Here is an 18,250-nt window from a genome sequence, read left to right as displayed (position 1 = left end):
CGACCTCGCTGAGATTTGAATTCAGAACGTAAAGAAGCGGAAGAAATACTGCAAGATCGATGCTCTAACCATTCTACCAATCCTTCTCTCTAATAACAATCATAATTGGAATAATAATAATTATAATTATAATACAATATAAACAAATGGATGCAATTAACCCAACTAATTTGTGTCCGAAAAGTAACAGGTAGTTTCTAAAACTTCGCGCGTCACCTATATATAGATACACAGTATCCCACAGCCTTAGAAACTACTCAAGCGTTTCAAGTGTTGATTTTATTTGTTTCGTAGATCTTATCACCTTCTGTTACATTTTATTCGACCACGCTATTTTTATGATTGTGCTTTGTATTTTCAAATAAATCAATGTGAACTAGGCCTTTTAATAAGAGCGAGTGATGGCCTTGTTCAATAAGAGATAAAAACTAAACAAATAACGCCCCGTCGAGGATGTGTTAACCTGGTTGCTGGACTTGCTAGAAACAGCAGTCATTTTCACAAAACTATCATATCCTGTACCGTGTTGGGATAAGGGGCCCTACTGGATAATGTATCTTCATATACCCTTTAAAAAGAGCAAGAGGGTGTGGCAAAGACATCTTTGATCACATGCCCCACTGACCAGGAGCTATTTGGGATCTGAACGTCAGCAGCAACGATAAAAATAAACAGACAAAATTATAGTGCCATGAAATTCTGTAAATTGTTAAATTTAAACTAGTAAGAAATACACGGAATGCAGTTGTTCATTTAAACTAAACTTGAAAATATTTACAAACTACTAAGAAGAATTATTACCACTCGGCAGAGAGAAACTTCTTGATTTAAGTTACTCACACGTTGTTTAGAAACTCGTAGATGACATTAAAAGTTCAAGAAGTTATACTGAAAAAGTCATTCAAAATAAATGACTAGAGCAGCTGCATTTCAGAAAGGTGAATTAAAAGTTAAAACATTTTTACGCAAGCCTTTAGTCGCCATGTTAATAAGGTTCGTGTATCCGGCGTGATCAACAAAATACAATACACAGGTATAGGTGGGTACATGTACAGGTTTTCCACGAACAAAATTACTCGATCCTATTTACAAGTTATTAAATTATATTTCTAGAAAATTCATGACACTTCAATGAAAACAATATAAATGCTTTAGAAATAAATAGGAGAATGCAGAATAAAGCATAGCTGGCTTACCTACCTCATTCACACCAGGATGTGGGACACGGAATATAATACTAAGAAGAAGAAAAGAAGAAAAAATTAGCACACCTGTTTTATACCATGTGACAACTTCCGACAGGTATTTGTTACAGTCTAGGTGATTGGTCGGTTAGACAAGATGTGAACAGGTGCCTCTTGTGATAAAGTTATTTAATTTCATTTAATCTTGTTATATACTTTGTTTTAAACGAGGCCTTGTTTTCGTTCTTTATCAATTTCTACTGACACTATATATATATAGTTATGGTACTAACTGCTGGGCTTGTCTTAAACGTAGTTGAATGTCAATGTGGGCAACTTCACGTCCACCTTCATAGCGCAACAGGTAATCAAACACGCCTTGATACAGCAGTCACTATTTTGATATTGTTATTCAGAGTTCACTCTCCTCTTCCTACTGTTTAAAGTTGTTTTTATTTTTACTTCTGTGTTGGAAGGTCTGACTAATTTACTCTACAATTTTGTCCCGATTGATATGGTTCGTTGACTAAAACTGTTTATACCGTATTTGCTGGCATAAAAGACACTCACGAAACGCAACCTAATTTCGGCAGCGCATATTCCGAAGAACTTATGGGAGGCTCAGCTTCTCATAGAAGACCCGGGGTGATTTATTTTATTTTATTTGGGGATTTTTTTTATAGAAAGAAAAGTGTGAGTCCTATATGCCATCAAATACAGTATTTATATTTGGTGAGTATGACCCTTCTTAAGTTCCCGAGGAACTTCCTCTGCGAGCAATTTACTATTGGCAGCAACTCTATTATATCTAAAGGGCTTGAATATTGCCTAATCTTCATATCTTCCATATATTTGTGCTCCTAAGTAAGGAATCAATATTATCTTCTCTAATTCCGGCGTTTTACGTTGAGTTCAAATTCTGCTGAGGTCGACTTTGCCATTCATCCTTTCGGAGTCGATAACGTAAGTAACATTTGAGCACAGAGGTCGATGTAATTGGATTTCCCACTGCTTTTAAAATTGCTGGTATTGTACCGAAATTGGAAAAAAATATTTAGTCTGGAACAACCTTTCGCTCTTAATTAAACCAAGTCAGTATCCTCAGTTTTGTTTATACACTCTGGTCATTGGACCGTGGCCATGCTGGGGCACCACGTAGTGAGGGTGGTATTGCTCTATGAAATCGACTCCACTACTTATTTGAGGTTTGATACTTATTCTATCGGTATTCTTACCCATCCACCCGAAATGCTAAGTCATAGGGATGTAAACAAACTAGCATACGTTTTCAAGTTGAGAGAGACAAACGGCCACGCATGACGTGCTTCCGTGCAGTTTCCGTTTGCCAATTCACTTATGTGTCTATAAGACACTTGCCCAAAGTGCTGCACAGTGGAACTGAACCTGAAACTATATGGTTGCGAAGCAAACTCCTTAACCACACAACCATGCTATACTGTTTTTTTTTTTTTTGTTTTTTTAATTAGATATGTTTCACTCAGTAACGCACCATATTGATTTCAAATGTTGGCACAATGTGTGCAAGTTGATGGTGGGGTAGTCGATTACATCGGCCCCAGTACTCAACTGGTATTCATTTTATCGACCTCGAAAGGATGAAAAGCAAAATTGATCTTGGTGGAATTTGAACGTAAAGACGGACGAAATGCCAAGCATTTGGCCCGGTGTGCTAACGATTCTGCCAGCTCTCCGCCTTGTAACACACCATATTGCAATCAATATTCTATACTTAAAAAAATAGGAGGTATTAATCATTTTAATCAAGAAATTAATAATCTACAATTAATGGTACTGTATATTCCACCATATTTGTTGAAATGAGTGTTAATTTTCAGTAATTAATCACAATTGAAAACTTGACCGACTCTATCTTTAAACTCCCACTATTTCAAGAAACCAAGTCTGTCTCTTTTATAAGCTAGTGTTAGTGGCCATGTTTAATTAGAGGGTAGTTATTGTATCTGGCAATTAAATACTTAAAGTGCTTCAAGTGTGGATGTCGTATTCATTAATTTAGCTAACCTTACTTCACCACGTCGTACAATTATAAATGGCTGCAAGGAAATTGTAATTTACATTGGAACAAGGATTTGTGTTCTGGAGAGAATAATGTAGTTAGTCAATTGATTCTACCTAGAATTTTACAACCACTTATTTTGACGACTTTGGCAAGATTCGAACGTAGAACATAGTTGTTGGAAGAGAATGCTGTGCAATATTTAGATACGTTTCTTTCTGCTCCCGAGTTGAAATTCCTAGAAGCGAACTTCTTAATCACATGCTGCAATATAGTTTGCATCCATTTTTTTTTTCTGAAACTCCGCCACTACTAAGCTTTGCTTTCCATTCCTCCAGGTTCGATAAATACCTATTACTGTTTAGACTCAGAGTAACCCTGATAAAGCATTCCAACTGTGAACATCCCATCTTTTAAAGAGATATCTGGAGCCACATCGTCTAATGACTTTTCATAGTGACTGGATGTGATGAGAGAAACTTTATTTCTAGCAAATCAAACGACCATGTATAGGCTTCCCTCGTTAGTTTATGTAAGTAGTTGCGGCAGACGATCTTCAGATCGAACCATGGAAACTACATTTCCATCTGTTTTTCAAATTCTTAATGTTTGCTGTTGGTCGCAACACTTGAGAACAGTCACCACTTTATTGGGGGTGTGGGACATTTGAACTCAAAAAGCTCAAACGAAAGAGATATCCGTAAGACATACTGTCGTCCGACGGTCTTACAATTCTAGCCTGTTTGACACGTTTTCTTTTAATCCGAAAAGAAAAAAAAAATGGGTAAAGTCGACTTCAACAGGATTTGAAATCCGATCGCAGACAACTGTGAAAAATACAATTCCACTCTTATAATTCTGTCAATTCGCTACTTTAAATTTGTACAGGTATCTGTTATATAATGTGGCCAACCAAACCAATTGTGCAGTACTTAAGTTATAGCTTTCTGCCAATATATTAAGAATTATTATATTAAGGTGGCGAGCATCGGGAAAAAATGCTTGGTGGCATTTCTTCTGGTTCACAACGTTTCCTAATTGAAATACCACCGAGGTCAGTTTTGTATCCTACCCTTTCAGGATCGATAAAAATAAGCAGCAGCCGAGTACTAGGGTAGATGTTATCGACTAAACCCCTCTCTCTTAAACTGCTGATTTGTACAAAAATTTGAAACTATTATTATTATTAAGGCGGCGAGCAGTCAGAATTATTAGCACGCCGAACAAAATGCTTAGCAACATTTCGTCCGTCTTTACGTTGTGAGTTCAAATTCGGCCGAGGTCGACTTTATCTTTTATCCTTTCAGGGTCTTTTTGGTAGAATCTTTATGACGTTGGACAAAATGTTTTACGACATTTTTTTCTGGCTCTTTACGTTCTGAGATCAAACCACGCTGAGATCAACTTTACTTTTCATTCTTTTAGGATCGATAAAATAAAAATATTAGGCAAGTACTGGGATCGATGTAATTGACTTGCATACCCACCGCCTCAGAATTGCTGGCCTTGTGTTTAAATTAGAATTACTTTTAGCAATGTTATGTCGACATATGTGGTTATATCTGTTCCACTTTCCTAGCAATAATGGACATTAATTCTACAGGTCCTCAGTTAAACATAGCAGGGTTTTGTAGTGATAATTAAAAAAATCACGAAATGGAGGAGGTTTATTCCTACCTTTGGCTATTTATAATGAGCAAATGTTGGCTTGCGTTACTTTCGTTTTGGGCCAGATCTCATAAGTTTCTCTTTCTGCCATCAGTCTTGGAGACCTTGAAGTGGTTCATTGGCGGTGTCTTTCTCTGAGTATCCAAGTGATACAGGAGACGTTGGTCATCATATTTCGTATCAGAAGATACGAGTAATCTTAATTATCAGGCCTCAGGAAATGTAAGTCATCTTAAATTTCAATAGGACTGTTTTTAGGAGGGTCCCACAAACAATCGGATAACCACAAGCCCTTTTTGCATCACGAGCCCCGGACCGACATACTGACTGAACGCCCATTTTTCATCGTTAATATTTCCTCATCTAAACCATAAAAAAAATTTTATGTAGTTCCTTGGTATATGTTCGGAGTGAAATACGTATGATGATAGACATCGACGATGACATTAATATATGTTTAGAGTAAACATTTCACACACGATTGAAAAGACTTTCTGCAGACTTTTGGTTTCATGATAATTTACCCTTTCCTTTTCGTAGGGTTTAAATTTTCTTTTTTTAACATTTTCTGTTAATGAATTCAGATCCTTCCTACTTTGTATTCAAACCTGATGGTGGACTCGGTTTGACGAGCATTCACTGCTACCTTATTTGTTGCTTTGCTAATTTATTAGTACTGTCGAGGTGGCGACCTAACAATCGTTAGTACGCCGGGAAAAGTGTTTACCAGCATTTCGTCCATCTTTGTTCTGTTCAAATTCTGCCGATGTCGACTTTACTTTGCATCCTTTCGGGGTCGATGATACAAGTACCAGTTACGCAGTGCGTTCGATGTAATAAACCTCCCTTTCTACCAAATTTTAGGCTTCGTGTCTTTAGCAGCAAGGATGACAGATTGGTTAAAGCATCGGGAAAATGCTTTGCGACCTTTGTCTCGTGCTGACTTTAAATCCCGTCAAGGTCAATTTTGCCTTTCATTTATTCGCGGTCGATAATATAAAGTACTATCACCCCTAAAAACTGCGGGCTTAGTACCTAAAATTAGAAACCATTATTAACGCGTTTTCGGGCGGTGAATTAACAGATCGGTTTAAGCGTTGGGAAAAATGCTTTGCATATTCTTTACCTTCCGAGTTCAAATCCTGTCGATATCCGCTTTGCTTTTCATCTCTCTGGAGTCAATGAAGTATAATACTAGTCAAGTACTGACCTCCTCAACCCCAAATTTGAGGCCCCGTGCAAATATTAGTAATGCTGTTGGATGGATTGGTAGATATGCCGTATTTGCTGCATAGCTTTACGTTCTGAGTTCAAATTCCGGCAGGATAAACTTCCATGTAACCGGGCTCGATCAAATAAGTTAGCAGGTACAGGTTGAATACTGAATTGAGCTAATCGATTATATCCATTCCTCAAATATGAACTTGTGTGCCTTTGTTAGAAATTATTTTCAGTACTGTCACATCACCGAAAACTGGATCGTGAAATTTGGTTGTCACATTCTTTGCTACGTCTTTTAATTCTTTCCTGTCTTAGACTGCAATTAGTCTTCGTAGAGTAAAAAAAGAAAAAGTTACCAGATTATCAAAACATTGTGAATGGTTCTCTGTCTGTCTTGATTGACAATGGTAAGACTATAGGGCTGATGAAATGAGGTTGCTGGCATTCATGACTTTTCTCAAGAGTATGATAGATAAATGTAGTGAAATGGCTGCAACGGAAAATCGATATCGAGTTGCTAGTTTAGTTCTGTTCGTCAAACCTTTGTCACCCTTCAGTGATGACTCAGTACTTCGAGATATAAAATTACTAATGAACTAAACAGTTTCTATGTAGTCACACAACCTACAAGAAATGGCAGCCAAGTCACTTACCCACTCCGACTGTCTTAAAAAGAAATCATTTAGGGTATCCAGGATATTGTTGTTTAGGATAGCTTTGAGCAGTATATGAACGCCGTTGTTCGTAGGTCTGCTTGATTTAGGCTGACCTAAAAATGTAGACTGGTGAGATTGGAGCAGCAGTAAATGATTTGCTTGATACATTATCGCAACTGGATTAATGCCTTATTCAAGTTCATTTTCTTTTGGGTATTTTAAAATATGGGTGAAGTAAAGTAAATCGAATGAATAGACTCCTCGTGTATTAACCAAAAACGAAAAAAAATATTAACCTCATTTTTTACAATGTATAATTTTGCAATATTTATATCAATGCTACATTTCGTTCATTTCCAACTCCGAATGTCTTCAGGTGTCTTATTCATGAATATCTACATTGTCCAAAGCTAGAGTCGTAAGGTAAGATTTGAAGCTATTTTCCAATATGAAATCGTTAAACAGAGTTGATATTTCTCATTGTGATGCAAAGTTAGCATGTCTGGAGTTATCGTTGATTTAATCCACCCTCTTATATTACTGGCATTTTACTTATGGGCTTTCATATTTGGAAAGATGAAAGACAAAGGCAACCTCGCCTGGTTTGAACTCACAGTGAAGAGCATTTCATTTAGTAATGATGCACTATTTCTCTTACTCCGTTGTCTTTGAAATTTGTATAAGGTTAACCAGATATTCTTTCGACCACTTAATTTTCCATGGCAAAAGAAAACAAAACTCGCTTACAGAGAGTTTGGTTCTTTATCAAGATTTATAACGGACGTATATAAGATTTTTTAAAATTCTCTTAAAGGAATGAAAAGGTCAAAGTGCTTGCTATTTTAATGGGAGTGATAAGATTAACATCCAGCTAATAGTATCTTCAGTTCGGCTTTAAAAAAATGTTTACCATTGTAGGACTTGATTGGTGGCCGGGTGATTATTGTTTTATCTAAGAATGTGACACGAGTGATTCTAAAATCCCAGTCTTCGGCGACACCATATTGTTTTTAATATAATGCCGTTTAGATCTTTCCTTGTTGAAGATAATTCAACCAGTAACTTTATGATGAGTGGAATGCTAAAGTTTCTCTCTTCCACTCCCCAACCTCGCTCTCTAACGCACTCACACTGTATGTTTTTTTTAGGTCAAGTTTTAATTAAAACAATTTAGCTGAAGAATTACTTTATAGTTTTTAGTAGAGTACATATTTATTATATTTTTATAAGAGTTTCGGCCCGATAGTCTTTCGTTGTTCAGGCCCACATCAGCACTGATAGAGCAAGAAGCTTGCTTCCTAATCCCATTGTTCCATGTTCCGTCCTACTGCATGGCACCTTTTTTTAGTGTCTCCACTGTAGCCTCGGGCCGACCAAAGCATTGTGAGTGGTTTTGGTAGACGGAAACTGAAAGAAGCCCGTGTGTGTCTGTCTGTCTGTCGCATCCCCCATCGCTTGACAACTGATGTTGTGTTTACGTCCGCGAAACTTAGCGGTTCGGTAATAGACAGGTAGAATAAGTATTAGGCTTATAAAAGAATAAGTCCTGGGATCAATTTCTTCTAAAACCCTTAAAGGCGGTGCTCCAGCATGGCCGCAAGTCAAATGACTGAAACGAGTAAAAGAATATAAGACAGATGAGCACAACATGAAGATCTAACAACAATCGTCAGTGCTTCGGGCAATACCTTACATTTAGTTGCATACATTTATTCTGCGTTCAACAAATCCCGTTGAGATTGATTTAGTCTTTAATCCGTCCAAGAATCGATAAAATAAGTGCTCGTCGAATATTGTTTTATACCCATAGTTGTCTTTGTAGTAACGTAAAACGCATTGGTTTCTAACATAGGTACAAACTTAGTCGCTGCGAAATTTCACCTTTGTAAGATTTGATGGAACACCCTTTCTAAAATCATTCAATTACCTAAAACGGCCGATAGCTACACCATAGGCGGACTTCTATGAAATGTTATATATATATATATATATATATATATATATATAATATATATATATATTGTAGTTAACTTTTCTTTTGACGATTTTTAAATCCTCAGTTGTCAAAATTAACTTATCGATTAAATGACATCAATAGTGCGGTTTCGATTCTCACTGAACCCATTCCCCTTCCAAAAAGATAAATATTACAGGTTCCGTTTAAAGTATAGGACTTTGTGTGCTATATATATTTGTAGTAATTGTGACAAATCAACAATTCTGTTATTTTATCTTAATCTATTAATGATAAATCCTATCTTGAGAAAGAAATGTATCTTAAAACGACGGTTTCCCAACAAGACTCAAGATTTTAGTCCCACACCTATCAACTAACGAAACACTCGTCACTAGTAAATTGCGTCTACTACCTACTCTATTTTCTCAATGTGCCTATACATACATAATTGTACTGGACTATTAAAAGTTGTTTTTGTTTTTGATGCAGTACCAATGCAAACTGACCCTTCAACTAACCGGCTCGCACATTCCTCAGTTGGTTATCTCTGGCAGTTATTGACTCTCTACATAGATATCAGAGCCTATATGTTGTTAAGTCCAAGGTTAACCATTGCACGAACCAATGATCCCCACATTTATTAGCGCTATCTGGAACTTTGTTTTACATCTTGTATGACGGTGTTGTTTGAAGATTTGGTTGATATTACCAGCTGGTCAAACAGCAACGTAAAGTTTCCTTTGTTGGCTCGTAATGATTTTTTTTTTTTTGTTAAATGAAATGACTGCTTCTTGAAATCGAAACCCAATTAGTTTCTTTGGTCACCGAAAGAAATTGATTTCTAATATAAGGACAAAACATTCGAATTTAGAAGACAGATATAATAAATTCTGTTGACTCCAGTACTCGACTGGTACTTATTTTGTCGAATCGGAAAGCTAAAAGGCAAAGTTGAAAGGGCGAATTTTGAACTCGCAGTTCCTTTCAACTGTTGATTGGCCTCACTGTCGAATCTTCAAAATAATAAATCTATCATAAATTTGTCCTGAGGACATTTCTATTGCTACTTGTTACGATTTCAAACAGCAATTTGTTGTCAATAGAGAAGAAATGCTATCTGTAGTTGTTGGACCGCCTAACTACAGGTTAATCCAGTTTGTTCACTCATCGATTTATTCGCTTCCTTTTCTTAACTGCTTTACTATCAGTTAAACGAGAGAAAAGAGATTCCTGTGCTTTGTCCATGCTCTAAGCACATTGCCAGTGATGAGACAAAAATCGTGATTGTTCATCTAGGAATTGAATGTCATATTCATTGGGCCATTAAAAAATGTATGTGGTAAATTGCTGAAGATATTGCGCGTGATAAGAGGCAGTGGAAATGAACGACTAGAAACTAGGTTCATTCTACTAAAAAAAATCTTTAGCTCCACATCTTAATCAAGTAGATCAATAATCAAAGGTGCTTTATACCCAGTCAGTGAGTCTTTTATATTTGGAACAGTAAACTGTATTAAAAATGTCCTTTTTTAAGAGTTAAGTGAGCTGAGTAATAGGGAAGAGGACTGGGGGCGATCAGTCCCAGCTCAGGCAAGCCTTTATTGGTGGTGGGGACACTTTTGGATCTGCTCTGTAGGCATGGGGGACCAGTGATGGACGGTAAACTCCTAGGTTTCTCCGTCCAGTACTGAGTTTGTACTGAGTTGAGGATTTGGCTGTTATTTCTAGTAAGTCGAGTGACCACTTAGATGTTTTTTTATTAATTCGTCAGGTCACTTATTCTTTCGTGCAGTTGACATGTTAACTTGCATATAATGCAGCTAACATTGCACTCTTTATGACAGTTGATGTGTCAAAATGAAAATAACGAAAATTTAAATTTTGCTGAAACTTTTTTTTCGTTCAGGATTCGATTCCCAGCAAAGTCATCTTTGATCTTCCTTCTCTGAATATCAATTAAAATAGTTCTATAGTTCCAGCCAAATTCTGAAGTCCTTTAATTGGCGGTGGTTTCCTTAGCAGTGTGTTAATGGCCAAGACACTCAACTGTCAACATTACATTTCCAGCTATATCGGGATTGCTGTTCAACTCCAGAGTAAATCTATGAGCGAAGACATTCAGTTTATGATCAGCCTCTCTCTCTCTCTCTCTCTCTCTCTCTCTCTCTCTCTCGGAACTTTGTTAGATTATAAACATTATCCAGTGTCCTTCCTTAAGTCGGTAAAATGTAATTTGAAGGAGATTTGGATGTTACTTTTAGCAGGTCGAGGATTCCTCATTAGCTCTAGCTTAGCTGTAAATAGGTACCACGGTAATGGAATAACGAAGTGTGCGCTGTACAGTAGCTGAAAATTTTCAACTTCCAGTTCAGTGTTTCCGATTTCTCCTGGTTGTTGCTGAGAGAGGGATGAAGTTCACAGTATTGACTCTGTTGTGGCCTCTGCTTGTCATTATATATTATGGCACTTGTATTACATTGTATTTATTCGAAAATGATTCATTAGAAAAAAAATGAAAAGAAAACTTATTTTTAGAAAAATAAATAGCTGAAGCTGACCTGCATATTCTTCATTGGAACAAATTCAATATATCGGTGTTCAAATACGGTCACGTTCCATTTTTTATTATAACACTGTCGATGAAATATCGAATTTACGACTGATCTAGATAGACGGTTCTCTCTTGGCTTATCGAGACTATTCTGAAGATTTGAGTTCAGCACCTTCAGTCAAGTGAAACACTCGTCGTTCATAGAATATCCCAGCCCTACGACTTAAGCAAATATGAGTTCTTTTCTTCTGTTTTGTAGACGAAAAAAAATCGATAACATTATAGCTGTTCTCGTCAATTAATGAAATCTGAGGAAGAGCAATTAATAGCAGCAAACATTGTGGGGTAACTACAAATATTTGAACAAGCTATCATGATGCTCCTTGATGTTGTAATCGTCCACCTGAGCAATCGATAATGCACTGAGATTTGTTTATGCTGTTAGAGGAACAAGAATAGTGGATTGGGTGAAGCGGTAAAGCGACAAATCTTCAGTACTTATGCCCTTTTTATGCGTTCAGGGTTCGATTCCCACCGAAGTCATCTTCTCTCTCCCTCTCTCTCTCTCTCTTGCCCCTCTCTCTCTCTCTTGCCCCTCTCTCTCTCTCTTGCCCCTCTCTCTCTCTCTCTTGCCCCTCTCTCTCTCTCTTTTGCCCCTCTCTCTCTCTTTTGCCCCTCTCTCTCTCTTTTGCCCCTCTCTCTCTCTTGCCTCTCTCTCTTGCCTCTCTCTCTTGCCTCTCTCTCTTGCCTCTCTCTCTCTTTGTCCCTCTCTCTCTCCTCTCTCTCTCTTGCCTCTCTCTCTCTCTTGCCTCTCTCTCTCTTGCCTCTCTCTCTCTCTCTTGCCTCTCTCTCTCTCTTGCCTCTCTCTCTCTCTTGCCTCTCTCTCTCTCTTGCCTCTCTCTCTTGCCTCTTGCCTCTCTCTCTCTCTCTCCTCTTGCCTCTCTCTCTCTCTCTCTCTGCCTCTCTCCTCTCTCTCTCTTGCCTCTCTCTCCTCTCTCTCATCTCTTGCCTCTCTCTCTCTCTCTCTCTTGCCTCTCTCCTCTCTCTTGCCTCTCTCTCCTCCTCTCTCTCTCTCTGGCCTCTCTCTCTCTCCTCTCTCTCTCTCTCTCTTCTCTCTCTCTCTCTCTCCTCTCTCTCTCTTGCTCTCTCTCTCTCTCCTCTCTCTTGCCTCTCCTCCTCTCTCTCTCTCTCTCTCTCTCTCTCCTCTCTCTTGCCTCTCCTCCTCTCTCTCTCTCTCTCGCCCTCTCTCTCTCTCCCTCTCTCGCCCCCCTCTCTTCTCTCTCTCTCGCCCCTCTCTCTCTCTTTTATACATACATACATACATACATACATACATACATACATACATACATACATACATACATACATACATACATACATACATACATACATACATACATACATACATACATACATAAACTGAACTTAGTGGAAATTAAGTGTATATAAATATTTTATTTAGTTTCCCCACCCATTTTTAAGAGTAATTTTGATAGATGACGTCACCTTTAATCTTTATATATAAAAGTCAAGTTGTGTGTCTGTCTCCTACGATTTAGATTCCTAACTACTCCCACATTTTGCGGTGCAGTTTAACCAAAACCGGGTATCTTATAGTCGTGATTCATATCGAGCCCTTCTGGGTATTAGCGCGCGTCTACGATGAGTCTACGATTTTTAAAAAATTTACCATTTTTTCCATTTTAATGCATTTTTCGCTATTATATAAGGGAAGTAACTCTCTAAAAATGTCTACGATGAGTCAACGATTTAAAAAAAAATTTACCATAATTTTTTTTTCCATTTTTAATGCATGCATTTTTTGCTATTTTTTGGCTATAACTCTCTAAAAATGCTTATATAGTTATTTCCCTTACAAACCCGAGCAACGCCGGGCGATACTGCTAGTTTTGTATAATTTTTGAAGGATACATAAGGATGAATGTTGAAAACGTGAACCTATTCTAAATAGTTAGTGAACCGAGGTAATTAAGCTTTCAACTTTGAAATTTTTGAAACTGTGCCACACATACTAGCCAGTATTAATAAAGCTTTGATTATTTTTCTTCCTGTATGTGTTAAATTTTTACAGACTGTCCTATTGTTCTTGATTTCAGATTACTTTTGAGGTTTGCAGGGTCAATCGTCGGCAAAGTTTGTCCCATTCTGAAGTGACTTTTTATTAACATGTCTTCCATAAAATCTGAAACAAGATCACAGAATACGATTTCACAATCCATGAACGCAAAGCGTAAATTTATAAATTCCTTAATCAAGGCCTCCCCAGCGGAAAGAATGGTTATAATCGGTGAGCTGTTGTACCCGGTTATCAAAAGCCTCTATCCTGAAATAGCCAAACAAATCATCTATGTAATGGCATCTACATTCCATTATTCTGAATTGTTCCATATGTTAAACTGTCGTTACTTCTTTGATGTTCGAATGAAAGAGGCTCTTATTGTTATTGATATGTGTAAAGACTTTTCGGAACCTAATAACGTTCTACACCAATTACTCACTGGACGCCAACCTTTGAACAGGTTACTCAAAATACGACTTTTGGTTGTCCTACAACATCACTGTGCAGATATTGCCGATATTATTATAAATGAACTGGCAAATTTGGACAACTCGGCTATTCTTCATCTCTTACAATGCGCTGACTGCCGCACAATGCACATTGATGAAATTCGTTCTCAGATAATAGCTTATTCCGGGAAACAACCATATGCAGTAAAAAACAGTCTCGTCAATATAAACGAATCAGTTGAGATTGTAGATGAGCGCCATCTGCTGGGAGAAGATTTATTCTCGACTCTTGAAGGTGACCAAACATCCACTGATGACGATGAAAGAATAACAGAGGAAATATCTCCGCAGATCGTAATACAAGGACAAGGAGGAAAAATATTCAGTGAACTTAGCAGTGTTCCTTTAACGTCAAAAGTTCATAAAAAAATTTTGATAAAACAGTTTTTCCCGTTGATAAAATCACTTTATCCTCGATTTCATCACAAGATTCTAACTTTTATAGAGGGGATTGATAATTCTGAACTTATTCATATGTTATGGTGTCGGGCCTTTTTGCATTTGAAACTTGACGAGATTCACAGCAAAATGAAGTTGTCTGATGACTCAATTTATTGTATGGAAGAATCCAAAGAATTCCTCTTTTCTGAGGAAGAAACCCAATCATTTTATTAATGGTAACATTTTAGATACATGAGTACCAAAATGTCTAAGAATAATTTTATAATGCACACGCGACTATTTTAACATTATGTGAAAATTGGATTGGTAAAATCGGTAGGGCGTGGACAAAAATACCTTGTAGAATTTCATCTGGCTCTTTAGCGAGTTCAAATCCCACCGAAATCGATGTTGCCATTTATTCCTCCGGGGTTGATAAAATAAAATACAAGTCAAGTTTTGTGGCTGATGTAATCAGCAAACTTCTCCCCAATTTTCAGGCCTGGTGCCTATCTTAGAAACAGTATAGCTCATAATATATCAATTATATATAAAAACATTACTTTGAAGTGAACACTCTTTGTTAATACTAGGATTATCCTAGTTGTTCGCATTTTTGTGAGACGAAGCTTTCATATAGAAATTCTATAAGTTGGTCTTAAAAGATAAATTCTATTTACCAAATCAGTGTCATATATATATCGACTGTTTTTAATATTGTTCACTTCTGTACGACTTTATATTCTCACTTTTTGAAACCATTAAAATACTTCTTTAACTCTTGAATATATTAAACATTATTTTAAATATATAAGATATACATATGTTTTTAAAAAATATTCTTAAAATCTGTAGTGAAAATTTCGGAGGGAACTGGTTTTAATAAGAGAACACGTGGGTTCTCATATACTCCAGTTAAATTGTAAGAAACCCTTTTTTACTTCTGAAGCACTGCTTTAGGGGATTCTATCTTTAAGGACTTCGCTACGTGAGACCCCAAATTTGTTTTTAAATAAAGTTAGTTTCCAAATCTCGCTTGCGTTTCTAACAAGTCCCGTCCTTTTAGATAAGGTATCCTTAAGATCAATCTGGGTTTTATAAACTGACAAAGGTGTTTTTCATTCTTAAACTTAAAAACACTTTCTTTGTTTAATCATTTTCTTTTCTTGGTGGTTTGTCCTCAAATGTAATTTTACACACTAAAATGATGTGTATGATTTAATGGAAATCTTAAAGAAATATTTTGTAATGTTTTTCATTGTATGCATATATTTTGTCAAAGTTATCTAAAGTTACGATTGTTTTTCAAATAAATTATTTATCTAATTATCTGACTTTGTGTCATTTAATTAACCCTTTGCTATTCAAAGCATTCTCATAACTTTGTCCTAAACATCCAGGCTTGTTTCTGAGTTTTAATTAATCCTCGTTTCGTATACTCTGAGTAATATAAAGCTTTTCTTTCATATATCCCAGGTTACTCTGGTGGTTGAAAAAATTGGGAATGTGTGACCTATACGATGCATGGACGCCATGAAAATGTCTTATGTATCACATGTAATACACAAGACAGGGAAAGGGTCAAGATGAACTGTCTTCGTATACTCTGATTAAAGGCAAAAAATTGAGAAGTAAATGTTAAAAAGTTCTCAAAAGTTGCATATAATAATATTTCAAGTAAGAAACGTATTTCTACGTTCAAATTTCCAGGGTTCAATTCCAAACTTTCGGTGAGTTAAGGCGTATCTATCCACTCGATGGAATTGAGAGGACGAGAACAATAGGAGGCCCAACGATTAGAAAGGCGACTTTTTAGTAAGTGTTCTGAAATGCTGGTTTCTTGACAAGACACCACAGAAACCCTGGTCATATTCACTTCATCCAGATTTACTCCCAACCGTTTTGATTTCGTTTTGTCTCCAGGCTGACATTACGCTGACCTCTCTCTCAATCCGATTCGCAAGCAAGTCATGACTTCATTTGATGTCATTACAATCATTCCACCGATTGATTAGTTTTTATGTCTAGCAACTGTCCGACGAATGTATGTAACAACTAAAACATACGCACGAACGCATAGTGTGTGTGTGTGTGTGTGTGTGTGCGCGCTTACATAGCCATTACTCGCAAGCCAGTATGGCCTATTGTCTTGCTCTACGCTGCTGTTAATTGTTCATTAGGTCTCCTGATGCTTAATTCAGCGAAACATCAAGAATGTGGCTGTTAGAGGAAAGAAAAGGCTGCACCAGCACTAGGTGCATATTAATTTTCAACTGAGTAAACTGGAGCAACGTGGACTGATATGCCTTATTCAAAGACACATCGTGCGGCCCAGTCCATGAATAGAACCCAACACTGTAACCAGAGGGACACGCGCCTTCACACACTCTTATACACGCGAGTGTGGATACCAGTTTTTAAATACAGTCAAACCTTCACTCATTTACCCTTTTTTATTATTATTATTACTAATACAACGATCTCTGAAATTACTAACTGCACATCACCACGGTCGATTCGAGCTATCTGTATGTCCTCATTTCGACGTTTCTACTAAATAATCTTCCATTCCTTAATCATTATTGCCCAATCTAAAATATTACAACGCCATTAGTGTCTCCCTCTTCCTGCTCACATTTACCATTCAAACATTTCATCTGTTGAAATTAAAATTAAAGTTTAACTGTACTAATCACGCCCAGTCAGTTATCCCTGCATCGCAGTAAAGGATGATTTAGAATATATTCGTTACCTTAATTAACCGTAATGAATAAATAATGTATAACAGCGTATACACACATTATAGTTTCTGGTAACACTCTTTTACTTGTTTCAGTCATTTGACTGCGGCCATGCTGGAGCACCGCCTTTAATCGAGCAACTCGACCCCGGGACTTATTCTTTTGTAAGCCCAGTACTTATTCTATCGGTCTCTTTTGCCGAACCGCTAGGTAATGGGGACATAAACACACCAGCATCGGTTGTCAAGCAATGCTAGAGGGGCAGACACACTAACACACACGCATATATATACATATATACGACGGGCTTCTTTCAGTTTCCGTCTACCAAATCCACTCACAAGGCTTTGATCGGCCCGAGGCTATAGTAGAAGACATTTGCCCAAGGTGCCACGCAGTGGGACTGAACCCGGAACCATGTGGTTGGTAAACAAACTACTTACCACACAGCCACTCCTGCGCCTGTCTCCAGAAATTAGGCGACAGCACGAAATTGTATTAAAATCGCCATAAAATCTGAGGGTGTTTAGAGGAAAATTCTCGATCGCATCACAACCATTTTAAACTAGCTTCTAAGTATGATGTCGAAGGAAAGATAAGACGAAAATTAATCAAAATTTTGTACGAAACAGTAGTTTTAGTTGGAGAGTTTGATTAGAACGGTACAAAGTGGGAACAGTAATGTATGTAAAGCAATGTAAATCCGTTAGGAATGAATATACAGGGCTTACACAGCTGCTGTTTAAACATTAGGAAAGACTATTCTGTGTCAGACCTAATTTATTGGCATATCAATTTATAATACGAGAGAGGGCGCAATTTGATACTGACCAAAGGCTTGGCTCATTAACCGGGGAAGATTGTTCAAGGGCACCTTCTGCATGCACAATGTCTACAACTTGGTGACATTGCTGAATTATATCATATCAAAACCAGGCAAAAAATTGGTGGATCTTTTCGGTTTGACCGGCAGATTTTTTTTAATAATTTCCACGCAACTAAACACTTTTAAACTTCGTATACTGATAGAATGCGTTTATAAAACGTCTTTTTCTCTTGGCTTTATTGAGAAAATTCGATGGTTTATAAGATATTTATTGTTGTTTTTCTGCAATTTCAACCAATCAATGACGTCTATTGAGGTGAAAACATTCTGTGCCGTATGAATATGTCCCTCGTTTAAGAAACAGATTGAGTTTATTTACATTTCTGAAGAAAAAAAGGTACCCTTCCCCCACCCCTAACTCTAACCCTAACCTTAAAA

General features: G+C 37.1%; 2 protein-coding genes across 7 annotated transcripts in view; one reads left to right on the top strand and one right to left on the bottom strand.

Annotated features, from left to right (window-relative positions):
- LOC115227840 (MAGUK p55 subfamily member 6) overlaps window positions 1-1,551 on the bottom strand; it is a 100,788-nt gene extending 99,237 nt beyond the window's left edge. Inside the window, exon 1 of one of the 5 annotated variants that reach the window (XR_004997445.1) lies at window positions 1,201-1,551. The gene's annotated coding sequence lies outside the window, so the exon portion shown is untranslated. Of the gene's footprint in view, window positions 1-1,196 lie in introns of all 5 variants that reach the window. The other 4 variants (XR_004997447.1, XR_004997444.1, XR_004997448.1 and 1 more) reach the window with 4 other exon arrangements.
- LOC115227873 lies at window positions 1,423-15,442 on the top strand. 2 transcript variants are annotated; one of them, XM_029798586.2, is made up of 3 exons: window positions 1,423-1,548; window positions 7,144-7,190; window positions 13,393-15,442. In XM_029798586.2, exon 3 carries the CDS (start codon window positions 13,463-13,465, stop codon window positions 14,477-14,479), a length of 1,017 nt encoding a protein of 338 aa, XP_029654446.1. In that variant the 5' UTR covers window positions 1,423-1,548; window positions 7,144-7,190; window positions 13,393-13,462; the 3' UTR covers window positions 14,480-15,442. The 2 variants fall into 2 exon arrangements, with proteins under 2 accessions (XP_029654446.1, XP_029654452.1); XM_029798592.2 differs by lacking the exon at window positions 7,144-7,190.
- The last annotated feature ends 2,808 nt before the right edge of the window (window positions 15,443-18,250 follow it).

This window comes from Octopus sinensis, linkage group LG2 (assembly GCF_006345805.1).
Source record: "Octopus sinensis linkage group LG2, ASM634580v1, whole genome shotgun sequence".
Taxonomy (NCBI): domain Eukaryota; kingdom Metazoa; phylum Mollusca; class Cephalopoda; order Octopoda; family Octopodidae; genus Octopus; species Octopus sinensis.
Note: the sequence above shows the minus strand (reverse complement) of the source record. Positions and strands in the feature narration are given on the sequence as shown.

What these genes read in the sequence shown, in the direction of transcription:
- LOC115227873 (XM_029798592.2), top strand. Translation starts at nt 13,463, where the DNA reads ATGTCTTCCATAAAATCTGAAACAAGATCACAGAATACGATTTCACAA.